The sequence below is a fragment of the Thunnus albacares genome, chromosome 9, assembly GCF_914725855.1.
Source record: "Thunnus albacares chromosome 9, fThuAlb1.1, whole genome shotgun sequence".
Lineage (NCBI taxonomy): Eukaryota > Metazoa > Chordata > Actinopteri > Scombriformes > Scombridae > Thunnus > Thunnus albacares.
In genome coordinates, this window is record NC_058114.1 from 28677493 (window position 1) to 28691008 (window position 13516).

At 38.7% G+C, this 13516-nt stretch overlaps 1 protein-coding gene across 1 annotated transcript in view; it reads right to left on the minus strand.

The window, feature by feature from the left end:
- Positions 1 to 13516, minus strand: part of rab6ba (RAB6B, member RAS oncogene family a) — a 58732-nt gene that overhangs the window by 14842 nt on the left and 30374 nt on the right. The window contains exons 3-5 of the mRNA XM_044361934.1: positions 4154 to 4207; positions 3654 to 3759; positions 2233 to 2344 (exon numbers count right to left, since the gene is read on the minus strand). Coding sequence (XP_044217869.1) covers positions 2233 to 2344; positions 3654 to 3759; positions 4154 to 4207 — 272 coding nt within the window. The remainder of the gene's footprint in view (positions 1 to 2232; positions 2345 to 3653; positions 3760 to 4153; positions 4208 to 13516) is intronic.

The window sequence follows — 13516 nt, forward strand, 5'->3', positions numbered from 1 at the left end:
AGAAAAAAGGTTCAATAGATTCTAGCACGCTTTTTTTCCTGGGGCTCCATATTTACAAAAATAATTTCACTTCTACAGCTTGTTCTGCATATTAATGACAGCTCAGCTAGCAAAATATATTCAGACAAAACATGAGCTGTAACATGAGCAAGTTTAAAGCACATTATTCAGTCTTAATTTTCCAAGATCTAAAATATGCTCCTTACAACATTCACATAGTGGAAACAGATGAGATGATACATGTATATGCATATACTTGTACTATGCTATTGCTCTGTTGCCTGAAACAAGAGCTTTTTTCTTTTGTCTGCTGTTACAGCAGCTGTGAACTTTGATTGCCAGATCCAGTGAGATGCATCCTGGAAACTGCCATCACCAGCAGTTTTCCTATTCTCCCTTCAGTCAGTTGGATGTATGTTGGGGTATGCCAGCGGGAATTTCTTTCTGCAGTTCATGCTAATAATGCTGAAATGTAACCATATGGCTAAATATTGCTGGCCATAACAATTAAATTCAGGCATGTGTGTGTATAATTTATGCATGGTTACTCACAACATTAGAAAACATTATTTGTGGAAATGAAAATATGTGGAGAGAAAAGGAAGATAATGGAAAGTAGTCTGGTTCTATGAAGGAAGGAAACCCTTCAGTCACTCATTTTTTCAGTTAATCAGATCTGATCAGTCAGCCAGACCAGAAAAATAATGATCGGCTGTTTTAGTGAAGCATCTGTCTAAAACTGAGGTGAAGAAAGCCCCAGATGAGTCATTACTGAAGATAGCAGACCAGAAATAATGCAAAGACGGATTATTGGATCACATGAGGTGTTTATGAGCCTCCTCACTTCATCTTAGAAATATGCTATTAAAAAAAACCTACTCTGTACTCTCTTCTGTTGAGGAACATTTGCTACCGTACAGCTGATCACTGTTAGTAATGTTGATTTAGAGTAAACAAGACATAAATATAAATAAATATCTTGCCAATTTAAGAAATTACTAAAAAAAGGAAAGTTATGTTCTGTAGTTTAAACCTCGCCAAGGGCCTCAAAAAGACAATGTTTGCAGTTTTCGTTAAGTGCTTCAGCAGCCACTGCACATTTCAGCACAAATACAGAAACATATTACATTACTGAGGATATATATAGATTGTTAGGACAAAATGAACCAAGGTAAAAATTTTTAGTTTAATTTTCTACACTGTCAGGAAAATGACATTAACATTTAAAAAATAAGGAACAACGGGACAGAAGATTAGCCATGTTAGACATATTAGCTTCACATTTCATCAATGACTTTACATGTGAAATAGATCTCAAGCAAATACTTTGCACATATGGACCATTAATGCCTTTTATCACGGGGACACAATCTATTTAATGGTTCAGTTCTCCCTTTATTTTATATACTCTTCTTCTTCTACTGTACATCTCTGCTTCACATCATTTCATTTTTACACTGTGTCTATAGGGATTTATTTTTTCAATCAATTTCTTTCCCCACCTTTTTTTTTTTTTTTTTTTTTATTAAACATCCTGTCTCATCAGCATTTTCTCACCTTCTCTTCATTATGATATGCAGTCAGTTATATACGTACATATAAATGTATATTTGAAAAAAGAATTCCCTTGTGAATGTGGTTCATGATTGCGCTTGTGTCACCTGGGACTAAATCACAGAATAATTTTCCCAAGCAAGCAATATTTTTCTCATTTCAAAGCAAGCAGTGTGACAGGAAGTGACAGCTGAGCTGCGTAATGTCGCACCGTCATATAATATGCTATAACAAAAGTAAACATAACCAGTTATACCACTGAGTGTATTCATTAAGATATTTGATATATTATGTAGCAAACATTTAATTCATTTCTCATACCTGTCTTCATCTAACGTTGAGGTGGTATTGATATTAAATTCATATAGTAAAATATTATGAGTTATACTGGTCTCAGGATGATCAGTTCTGTCTCATTAATATACAGATTTATTCAGCAAGATGCTCCGACATCTAATCAAATAATCTACTCTGCAGGGGGAGCCTGTGGAGTCGGTCTGATGTTTTCATCATGTTTTGTTCTCGAAGGTATTGTGCTCAACTGAATGTGGCTACAGACAAACAGACGCCTCTGTGCATCAGGGTTGCCATGGTGTCAAGACATGAAAAGAAAAGCTGACAGACAAAATGTGACAGAAGTGCTGAAGTTAGGAGGCAGCTTCAGTAGTAACTACCTACCTCTTATCTGCCAGGTCTGTTTTATTGCCGACGAGCATAATGATGACATCACTTCCTCTCTCTGTTCTCACATCATCGATCCATTTTGACGTCTGCTGGAATGAATTAATGTCTGTTGGGAGAGGAGGGAAACAAAGCAGAGACAAATTAAAGATGCTGTTTGTACAGTTTGCAGTGACATTCAACACGCTGACACATCTCCCGCTGTTACTGCTCCAAACAAAACCATTAACATTTCAGCTGAATGTTGGTATTTTCAAAACAGCTGGCTGGAAAAATGTGAACTCTACTAATAAGAACGAATCTCACATTCAGCATTACATGGTAGTATCATCATCAATAATCTGAGAAGAAGATACAGTGTTTAAAGTTACTGTGGAAGATCATACGAAAAATCTTATACATTGAAAATATCTTACATATCATGTTATACTGTAGCATGATCAAAGTCTTAATAATGCCTTTAACCCTGCCTTGTTCACTGAGTCAGGCTTGCTGGCATGCAGACGAAAGGTCATATTGTATTCTTGGACTGGGAATTTGATGAGAAAGACCCCATGTCTTATTCACGGTAAAAAGAGAACATGGCTTTGTGGGAATGGTAGACCCACATTCTTTTCATAAAAGCAGGAACAGAATTCATCTCCTCAGGGCAGCCATGTTACATGTCTTGGTCACTTTAAACCATCTCACTAATTTGAGAAAATAACAGTGTCACAAATTTCCCTCACAAATCCAATTGGAAATATTTAACAGGGTTTTAGCTTTATGGTTATGCCATCTTTTAAATACTACTGCTGAATATTACTGGTTCACTACTGTAGAGAAGAAGACACTGTTCTCTCTGAAAGGGGGACCATGTGAGGACTCATTACATTACAGGCCACAAGCTAACTAAAACAAAAAGGACTGAAATGGTGGCTTTGAAGAGGAAGCTGTGGTGCAATGAACCTAAGAAGCCCCTTGGTTTTTCCTTTTTAAAAACCACCAAAGTGGTTTTTCCTCATTGGCGGACAGAGAATAGAACTTGAAATAGGATCTAAATAATACAATTTAGATAGTCACGGTTACTGGTTCTTAAGAGAATTTGAGAAGATGGGAGTTTAATGCTGTAAGCCGCATCTCATCGCTCAGTGGATCCAATTTGCTTAAGGGAAATATCAAGGAGATATTTGATATTTGTCAAATCTCATCTTGGATTTCGCTGCAGTGGGAAATCCATCTGTCACATTGTTTCACAATTAGTAACGGTGAAGTGTTTGCACCAAAGAGTTTTAGAGTGAGAGATATGATCTCTGGTCCCTATGTTGACAGGAATATCAGAACTTACATGATTACAACTGGATATTTCCAGATAGAGAGTTTGACACTTAGTTGGCCAGTTCAGTAGCTAATTCAAACATTTCACGAAGGACACTGACTTGTAATGTCGTAGACCACCACAGCCACAGTGGAGTCCCGTATATAACTGGGGATGAGGCTCCTGAAGCGCTCTTGTCCTGCTGTGTCCCAGAGCTGCAACCTCACCTGGGGTTCAGAGAGAGAAAGCTGAGGAGGCTGAGATTATTCAGATAGTCAGAGAGCCTGGAAACAGTAGGCTCCCTCCAGGCACACGAGCTTAGACAACACGAACAGGAGCACAGACATAGACAGATACAACACAATACAACACGAGTGTACAGAGCACAAGATCCAGACTCGGGCATTATTATTATGAGTGGATTCCACATGATGACACTTCCAAGGTCGTACCGCTGAGTACAAGATGAGGAACGGTGAGTCATGCAGGACTTTATTATAAGGATGATCAGTTCTACAGTATGTGCTTCTCTCCAAGAGAAAGAGTTGCTGCACTACTGACACGTTGCAAACATTTAACATCTTTCTCACGACATTATGTAGCTGTAACTGAGGTTCTCACCGTTCGATCTTCCAGGTACATGGTTTTCGACAGGAAGTCAATTCCAATTGTGGCCTAGTTAAGAGAAAAGAAATCCATTGATCAACATCACTGTAAAAACAACAAAAAAGCTAGAAACAGATAATGTACTCAGGAACTGAATAATGCAAGTTAAAAATGGAGAAGATCAAGAGGAGGATCACATGTAAAATACAACACAATCTAATACAACAGCACTGCAAAAAATTATACCTTTGTGAAGCTTATCAGGGTTAGTTTTAGTAGTTTTTTTGAGTAAACTGTTTATTTTTGAGTTTCTGACGTTTTAGTACTTAGGTTATGATATACAGCGTATTGTAAGGTGTACCTCAAGGTATTTAGCGCTGTGAAATGACAGGCAGTTTCAATAAGTTGCCGTCTGCACACTCATTTTTCAAGGATTGTCACCCGCACACAGCTGGCAACAGTATGTGGGCTTACATTTTGAATATATTCACCTTTAATATTCGGAACAACTGTTTGTGTATTTTGCATGATTTTTATAAGGAGCTGTTTGAAATTATGGCTCATAGCATTATGCATTAGCCATTTATAACAGCAATCTAAGGGTTCTCTATTGTGTCTCGATGCAGATGGCACTGTGTTTCCTCTTCAAGGGATGTTTACTGTCTGCAGCCAAGCCCACGGCTCTCCATTATGCTGCCTGCCATGACATCAGGTGCTCTGGCTCAGTCAAATCAAAACCTAGAAATCAATGTTGAGCTGCAGATCTGTTTATTTCCTGATGCCAGAGCTGTTCGGTTTTGGACGTGTGACAATGAACTTTCAGCTCTCACAATTGCAAAGATGGTGAGGCGAGTTTATTTATATAGCACTTTTCAGCAAGAAGGGAATTCAAAGTGCTTTACATAAAACATTAAAAGCATCAAAACAAAGTGCAGAAGAAACACACTTTAAAAGGACATTTAAATATAATTAAAACAGCCATTAAAGAGCTAAGAGAATATGGCCTCTTTTCAAAACAGACAACACAATGCTTTTAAAATATAAATATCATTATTATAAAAATCTGTATTAACTATTCTATTACTGGTTGCCATTAACACACCAGTTGATCATCTGTTGTTAGTCTCACTTATATTCAATATTAGACTCTATGCACCTAAAATATTTTTAGAGTGTTTGTACGTGTGTGTGTGTGTGTGTGTGTGTGTGTGTGTGTGTGATTCCTGTATGTGTGACGGGGCAGGAGTGTGAAGGGTTCAATGGTAGCTGGTGCACGGCTGACCCGAGATTAAGCAGCAGTCCCCAGCTGTATAGTTAAAGCCTGTGTGACCCCAGCCTGCACTCCAACACTGGCCAGCTGGAGCCCCTACTGTAGATGGCTATAGATAAGTCTGCTCGGCAGACAGAGAATAGGACGCGGTTTCCTGCTTGCGCTTCACAGTCAACTTTATTTTTAAACAGTATCATTTTGTACCAAGATACATTTTGATATGTTTGTACCCATCTGTGATTAAGCAGGTGGGTGTATCTGTTGTGTTCGTCTGTGTTAGGCAGTCCAGCAGGGTGCCCACTGCCCACTTTGACAGAACTGGGCATCAGCAGCTTGATCACGCACTTGTTTCCGTGGCGATGCCAGCTACCACAGTGGACTAACTCAGAGAGTCTGGCATGAAGACAGGACGTCATTTATACTCTTCCTTTACACCCAGTCAGATCAAGCTCTCCTAGGCTGAAAATAACAACTCCAAAGAATAAAGATTATGTTTATATTATCGCAATAAAATAGAATGCAAGATTATAACACGTATATGTATTTTTTTGGTCGTATCAGCCACATGACAGACACAAGTCCAGTTGGATTACACTAACTTTCAAAACAAATCCATTTATCCTGGCAGAATTTTAAACACTCAAAAAGTATTTTACAACTTTATATCTTCCTATTTATTACTGGAAGGCATGAGAGACAGAATAAATCACTGTGTGCGAGAGGTTAAAAGCAGTCATTTTGTTAAATTACCCACAACAGCCCATAAGTCTTTTTTAAATTCAAGACAGACTTGAACATCTGGGTCCCATGAGAAAACTTTGAAACTTGCTGATTTGGAGTGATATTATTGACATGACAAAAATATTAGCTTCAGTGAAGTGAAAAGCAGAGTGATGTTTCAGTTTTTCATGGAGGGTGGCAGAGGAGCTGTAGTCTCTCTCTGAACTCAGTGTCAAATATAGAATCCCACACAGACAGCTATACATGAACAGATTAGATCACGTGAAATTATTAATATCCCTTTTAAATTATTAAGTAGCTCACATCGTTAGAAGACAGACCATAGCTCTCTCGCCCATTCTGCTGGCAACCGGGGCAAAAAAAAATGCTTTCAACAGATTTAAGGGATTTCACTGTCATTATATACTAAATGTATTATTGACACTTTAACTTGAATATAGCTGTCTAAAGACATTTTATCACATGTGAAATCATCATTAAATAAATTGATTTTGACTTGAATTTTAGATGTGTGAAGACTTCAGGAGTTATTACTGCTGTGTCCTTAAAAACTCCATCATGCAAAAGAGTTTTAGAGTAGACACCACAATGACAGAAACATATGTTGAATCCAAACAACACAAATAAGGTCAGCTGACCAAAACTAGTATTTACAGTAGTATGATTATCTGCCTTTTAAAAAAACAGTCTCTTTTCTCTTTATATGTAAATGGTGGACTTCATAGTTAAACCCTATGAGCAGATCAGATAATGGAAGCAGGAAAAGTGGTAGAATGGATTTGTATGCATGTAAACATGGTGAATCAGCTGGCACTCTAAGGCCACTATCTAGACAACACTTAGATAATATTCTCCCTTTGCTGTGAGATAATTGACAGTCTAATAGCCATTTTGAGCTCCAAATGTCATCTGGGACGTTGTTAACCAACAATCTGATGTGAGGGGTCAAACAAACAGAATTTTAAAAATTGATGATGGACATTACAGTCAGGTAATGTGCTTATTTATCTGACTAATCATTCAGTCCAGCCTAGAAATGCGATATCATTATTAAAACCACCTTACAGTGGACTTTCTACCACATGAAAATGGGTTCACTGTGTCAAGTTATGAGCTACAAGTAAAACCAGATCAAACTACCCTACTCCACTCTTGATTTGGCCGTAGAAAATGAATTATCTCAATATACAATAGAAGTACATTCGAAGAGTAAATGTAGTTCACTAGAACACAATTCTATCCAGTCAATTCTGAAAGGAAGTAGTGGGATGATTAATGTTCAAAGTGATTCAGCAGTGGGCGCATTACTGCAGTGATGGATTAGACGTTAAATATGGTCAGGAGAACATTCTAAAGGATAATTCCAAAAACCAACGTTGTGATTTGGTGGGATTGTCTCGTGGTCAGTCTGTAAAGATGCCACTGATTCTAGGGAGTTCTGTCTCTTTGTATTAACTAAGTTCACTATAACTCAGGATTCAGCTGTGAGGTTGTCATGCAGCATGAGGCCGGCAGTATGATCCACACTAAATCATATTTGGTGTGTTAGTACAGGCAACACTGTGGAGTTATGATTAAACAGAAATGTAACTTTTGACTTTAATCACTGCATGTACCTTAATTAACGAATGTAGGACTTTAACTTGGAATATTTTTGAAGTGTTTTTCGAACTGTGCTAATGCTGCTTTTTATGTAAGTAGAGAATCTGAACACTTCACATGCCACTGATGCTCCCACCAGAACTTTCAAGGTCCTCCATCTGGCAGGGACGCTGATGGACCTTTTGAGTCACAGTGAGCATTCTGGCAAATGCTCACAGCACCGTGTTTGACAGCAGTCTGTGAACACACCAAATCTGATTGATTTGAAGTTTACTGCAAACACAAGAGGGAATGGATGAGTCTATGATCACGCCTCCTCCCTCAGACAGCGGGATGCATTTATTTATATACTATATGTAGATTATAATAATTACAACATGCTATATTTGTAACCACAGTAATGAGTAGTGACAGCACAGTAGGTCTATTTAACTCACATTATTTGTGTCACAAAGCATTAGGAGTAGACTTTTACCCCACTACAACGTTTATTTATGACTAACCCAATCTTCCAGTGTGGCTGGTTAAGAAAACAGTTACACAACAGTTGGAGGAGGTAAGAGAAGATATGTATAAATGTCTATATTACACCGTTTTACAGTTTTTCAGTTTTAACATAACTTTCAATGTTCTGATTGGTTTCTGTTTACTTAAATATGTCTATTAAATACATCTTTTATGTGGAAAATTGTTTACAAACTAAACTATTTTCAAATCTAGTATGATGACAACATTCAATGGAAATAAAGAAAGAGAACTACCATGGGCATAAGTTAAGTTTATGTAGAGTTGTAACAATTAGTCAATTAATCAATTAGTCGATTAACAGAAAATTCATGTAATTCAATGCAACTATTTTAATAATCAAATAATTTTCATTGTTTTTCAAGCCGAGACGCCAAACATTTTCTAGTTCCAGCTTCTCAAGTGTGAGCATTTGTTGTTTTTCTTTGTCATATAAAAACAGACAATTGAATATTTTTAGGTTGTTGGATTGTTGGTCACACAAAACAAGCTAATTGAAGGCATATTCTAATACATTTTAGATGGCATTTTTCACTATTTTTCAACATTTCATTGACTAAATGACTAATAGATCAAGAAAATAATCAGCAGATAAATCGATAATAAAAAATCATTAACTGCAGTCCTCATTTTGTACCTTTATTATGTTATCCATTACTTAAAAAAAGCCACAAAGTGTTACATTTGACCTGTTTTTTGAAATAAAATAATAAATGAGATGCAACAGTTGCACTAAATGGCAGAGTGTTTGGGCAGAGCAGACAGAGCTGTGGCCTGATACAGTCACAGCCTGGTGGCCAGGCCTGACTGACAGCTCCAGCACAGCTGACAAAAGCGTTCTGCCTCTGGAGGCCTCTTAGCCCTTTAGCATGTGCTGCCAGGCAGTGAGGACGCCTGCCTCTGTCTCTCTCGGCTGGGTGGCTGCTTGATGGGAGTCTGCCGCTTTAGAGGCTGCAAATCTGGCTCGCCTCACTCACATCCTCCTGCTGACTAAAGCCACTACCACGCTCAGTTTCATCTTTCTGATGGCCCCTGGACTCTAAATATACTGCTACTCTCCCTTCAAAGGAGTGAACTGGGTCTGTTCAAATACACATGAAAAAAGCATGAAAACAAAAACATGCATCCTGGAAACCATAACTTCACAAATCTTCTCAGCCAGACAGATCTCTCCTGCAGGCTCACATTCAGAGAGTCTTTCCATCCTCACTTGACAGATCCAGCATCCCCCTCTGAGCAGCAGCATAAACACTCACGCTGAGCTAATGCATGCAGCATTTTAATTAATACTCAAAGGTCTCAGGAGCTGAGCTAGAAAAAAAAATGCAAAATCATTTACAGCAGTACCTGTCTCTGAGCCAGGGAGGAAAGAGAAGTGACATTAAGACACAGGGAGGGGTGAGAGGGGGACAGCATTCAAACACACACACAAGTTTGTGCAGCTATCCTTGTTAGGACATTGCATTGACTTCCATTCATTGTGGAGAGCCTAACCCAAACCATAACCCTGACCTTAACCATAACCAATTCATGCCAAACCCTAACCTTGACCTAACCTCAATTCACACTGTACCCCCAACCTCAACCAGGACCTAAGAAATAATGTTTTGCTAGGACCAGGCTTTGGTCCCCATGAGGACTACTGGTCCTGACAAGGTCGGTTTTTATATCAGAAAAGGTCCCCAAGAGGTAACAAAAACACACACACAGAGGGAAAAACACACATTTAGCAGAGACTGAGCTCTGGCTTTGATCTATGGCTATAAAGCAGAGGTTATGGCACCCATAACAAAATCATTAATCCGCTATATGAAAAAAAACCCAAGAAGGTGACTGTGAAAAAGGGATGAAGAGGTTGTTTTCTGGAAGCAGAGTTAAGTGGAGGATTCAAATGGCTTTATTTTACGCTCAAATAAAATAACCATCTGATTTTTATTTTCCTCCCGGGCTGCTTTTATCATTTGGGGTACAGGCCAGAGACCAACATTAAAAAGCATACTGTATGGGGACGTTATTAAATAAGCAGATGCTATCAGTCCAGTATCTGTCTGCCTGGCATGCTGCCTTCCCACTTAAATAAAGAGGACGAGTGAGGAGAGCTCTCTGTCCCTTCAGGCCTCATCACCACGAGGCTGCTGCAGAGGGCCATTTGTCTAGAAAACCCATGTTCCCCATGCTCCTCAGAATGACTGCACTTGGCGCTGACTTTGACGGCTGCTGGATTTCAAAGCCGTAATTTATCCAGCTGCATTCAGGTTGGGAGTTACAGCAGTGGCCTTGGAGCGAGACAGACTGCAGGCAACAACAGACGCCCACATTCACTCCAGGTAATGGTACTTAGGAGTGTGCTGCTGTCTGAGAACGATGCAGGAAATGATCATGTCACATTTACTATCTGTGCATTAAAGGCCTTACTTATAAAGATATTAATCTTGCTACAGTCTGGAACATGTTGCATAATACTGGATGAAAAACAATTTCCCATGTCCCAGCTTCAGTGTCAAGTATGTTTTGTCCAGAAACACTAATGATGGAATAATAAAATGAAATAAAAAAGCATCTCTCCACTCGACTATCAGCTAATCATCCAGAAAAAAACTTTCCACTTTGAACAAGAATCAGTGAATGTAATTTATTTTCATTTCTTTTCCCACAATTGAGACACTGATGGGGGTCAAATGTTGGGTAAATAGCTGTTATAATAACTCTACTTCCCAGCCAACCATACCCAAAACTAAGCCTGTTCCATAGCAATTTGTGACAATGAGATGTTTTAAGAAACATCTATGCATCATGGAGACTCAGCAGCTTAACAACACAAAAGACACGAGCCCTAACAGTCAGTGTGAAATGTCTGGCTCTGTAGTCTTTCATGACTTACGAATGTAGAGATATAAGAGGATGCAGGAGCAACTGTGAAAGCACAGCATTGCAGAGCTAACACAGACAATTTAATCCACGCACAATGAGCCATCCAAATCTCATTACAGCACAGCACTGTGCGAGCACTAAAGAATAGAGACCTGTTTTTTTTTTTCTTTGGGTTAGCAGGACGCAGTGAGGCCAAAGAAAACAGGTTGTTTTGCCAACACTGATAATATAATAAAAACTAAATTAATACAAACTGAAGAAAGCTTTTGAACTTGTTCAACTTCCTGTCTGTGAAATTTAAAGGGGACCTATTATGTTCCTAACCATGTTTCTATATCTTATTCTGGGACTCCACTAAAGTAGCTTTGCATGATTCACAGTTCAAAAAACTCCTTATTTATCTTATACTAGCCCTTAATGCAGCCCCTCAGTTCAGTCTCTGTCTCTAACAGGCAGTTTTAGCTCCTGTCTCTTTAAGACCCCCCTCCTCATGAGCCCAATCTGTTGTGATTGGCCGGTTTTCAGGGAGATGTCGAGGGGCAGTTGTAGCAGAGTCATGTTAAGTTACCACCGATGCAAACCCAACATTTCCTGCTTCGTATTAAAAGCTTTTAAACGACTAAATAACGTGAGACTTTTATTGTGAAGAGTTTACAGGAAATGAAATATGTTCCTCACCGAATTAGCAGAGCTTCGCAGCTTTGTTCTGTGGATCAGTAATAAGTAGAAGCAGAAACAGCCAAAGTGATGATGATGTTAAATGAAGAGCTGCAGATGACCAGAACACCCCCAACAGGTAAACTACTTATTTTCCTTTGCCCTGCTGTGTAATGGAACACTCACAGCATGCCAGCTCAACTCGAGTCATGGCTCGACAGGACAACCCCAAAAACAATGGAAAAATGCCGTAATGTTAGCAGAGCAGAGCGGTGAACTCGCCCTGTGCGTGGAGCAGATGACCATATGAAGAAATCCGTCACAAGCCAATGTCAGCTTGAGCTGAAAACAAAACAAACTGTGGGCATTAATCACAGGGATTACTTCTACCTATGTTTACCTCATTATTTGACACTTAAGCCATGTTTAATATGAACATCCAACAATATAACATCATATATATATGACTGAAAATAAGGAAAAGCATAAGGTCCCCTTTAAATGCATATTATGTCATTTCTGCCGTTAGTGGGCTCTCAATCAAAACAATAACAAAAGATGGAGTTGGATGATGTTGTGAAGTAGTGTGGGATCATCGGAGTTGCTGTCTTCATTGTTAAACTACTAGCTTCTCCCAGTTAGGAGTCCTTCAGTGTTCATCGTTCAGGAGGTTTTTACTGGGAGCCGAATTATCCACAGAGGTCTCTTCCTCTCCAAAACAAACAGACCCCATGATTAAAACTGGTAAAAACACTGAATAAAGCAGTTTCTCATTAAAAATCAGTGTTTCTCTGACACTGTTCAGTCGACACAGGATGTAAGGAGCTGTGAGCCGAGCTGTTGCTAATGTTTGCTCATCTTGTTTCTCTGACAACTTAAGACATCCGATGACTAAAATCCTTCATCCGGTTGAAAGTTAAAACGACCTAGATCTAAAATGTTCATCGTAAAAATTTGGCTTAAAACTGAATAAAGTCAATTCATGACAGTTGCTGGTGGCAAACCACAACACTGACATATTATCTTACATGGGTATACTCTTTGGTAGACGTCATTGTGGCAGACAACCACAACACTGACGTATGCGCACAAGATGATTATCATCTTGTGCATGTATACTCTTTGGTAGAATATACTCTCTATAGACTGTTTCTGTGTTCATGTTGTTTACCCTGTCAACTGACTGATTTGAATTACCCAGGATGCATTGTCAGTGTCTTCTATACATGTCATGTCGAGAACTGTTTAGTACAGATTTTATTCTAAATGACCAGCGATGTGTCTCAACAAACAACATGCAAACCTTGAATCAAACACATGTGGTACCCCAATGTCTTATTACAGATCAGCTGAATAGCAGTTAAATGTTATTAGAAAGCAAACTGCTGATGAACTTTGAATTGAAGAGCTGTGTGAAACGGTAGAAGTCTTCCACAAACCCAAGTTTCTTAGCATGACATAGATTGTTTTCCTTCTAACAAGTAATAAATTAGTTTACCAGTCATATTACCAGCAGATGATAGAAAATTATCAGTTAAGTTGTATTTCTTACTTGAAATTTAGCCAAACAAATGGCTCATGTTTTCTTCACCTGCAATGTTTCATACACTGGTGGTATTTCAGTGTTTCTTAGGCTAATCTGCTTATGGTTTTTCACACATTGCAAAGGCTCATTACACTGTACATTCTCTCAGTAAAGAGCTTCAGTGAGC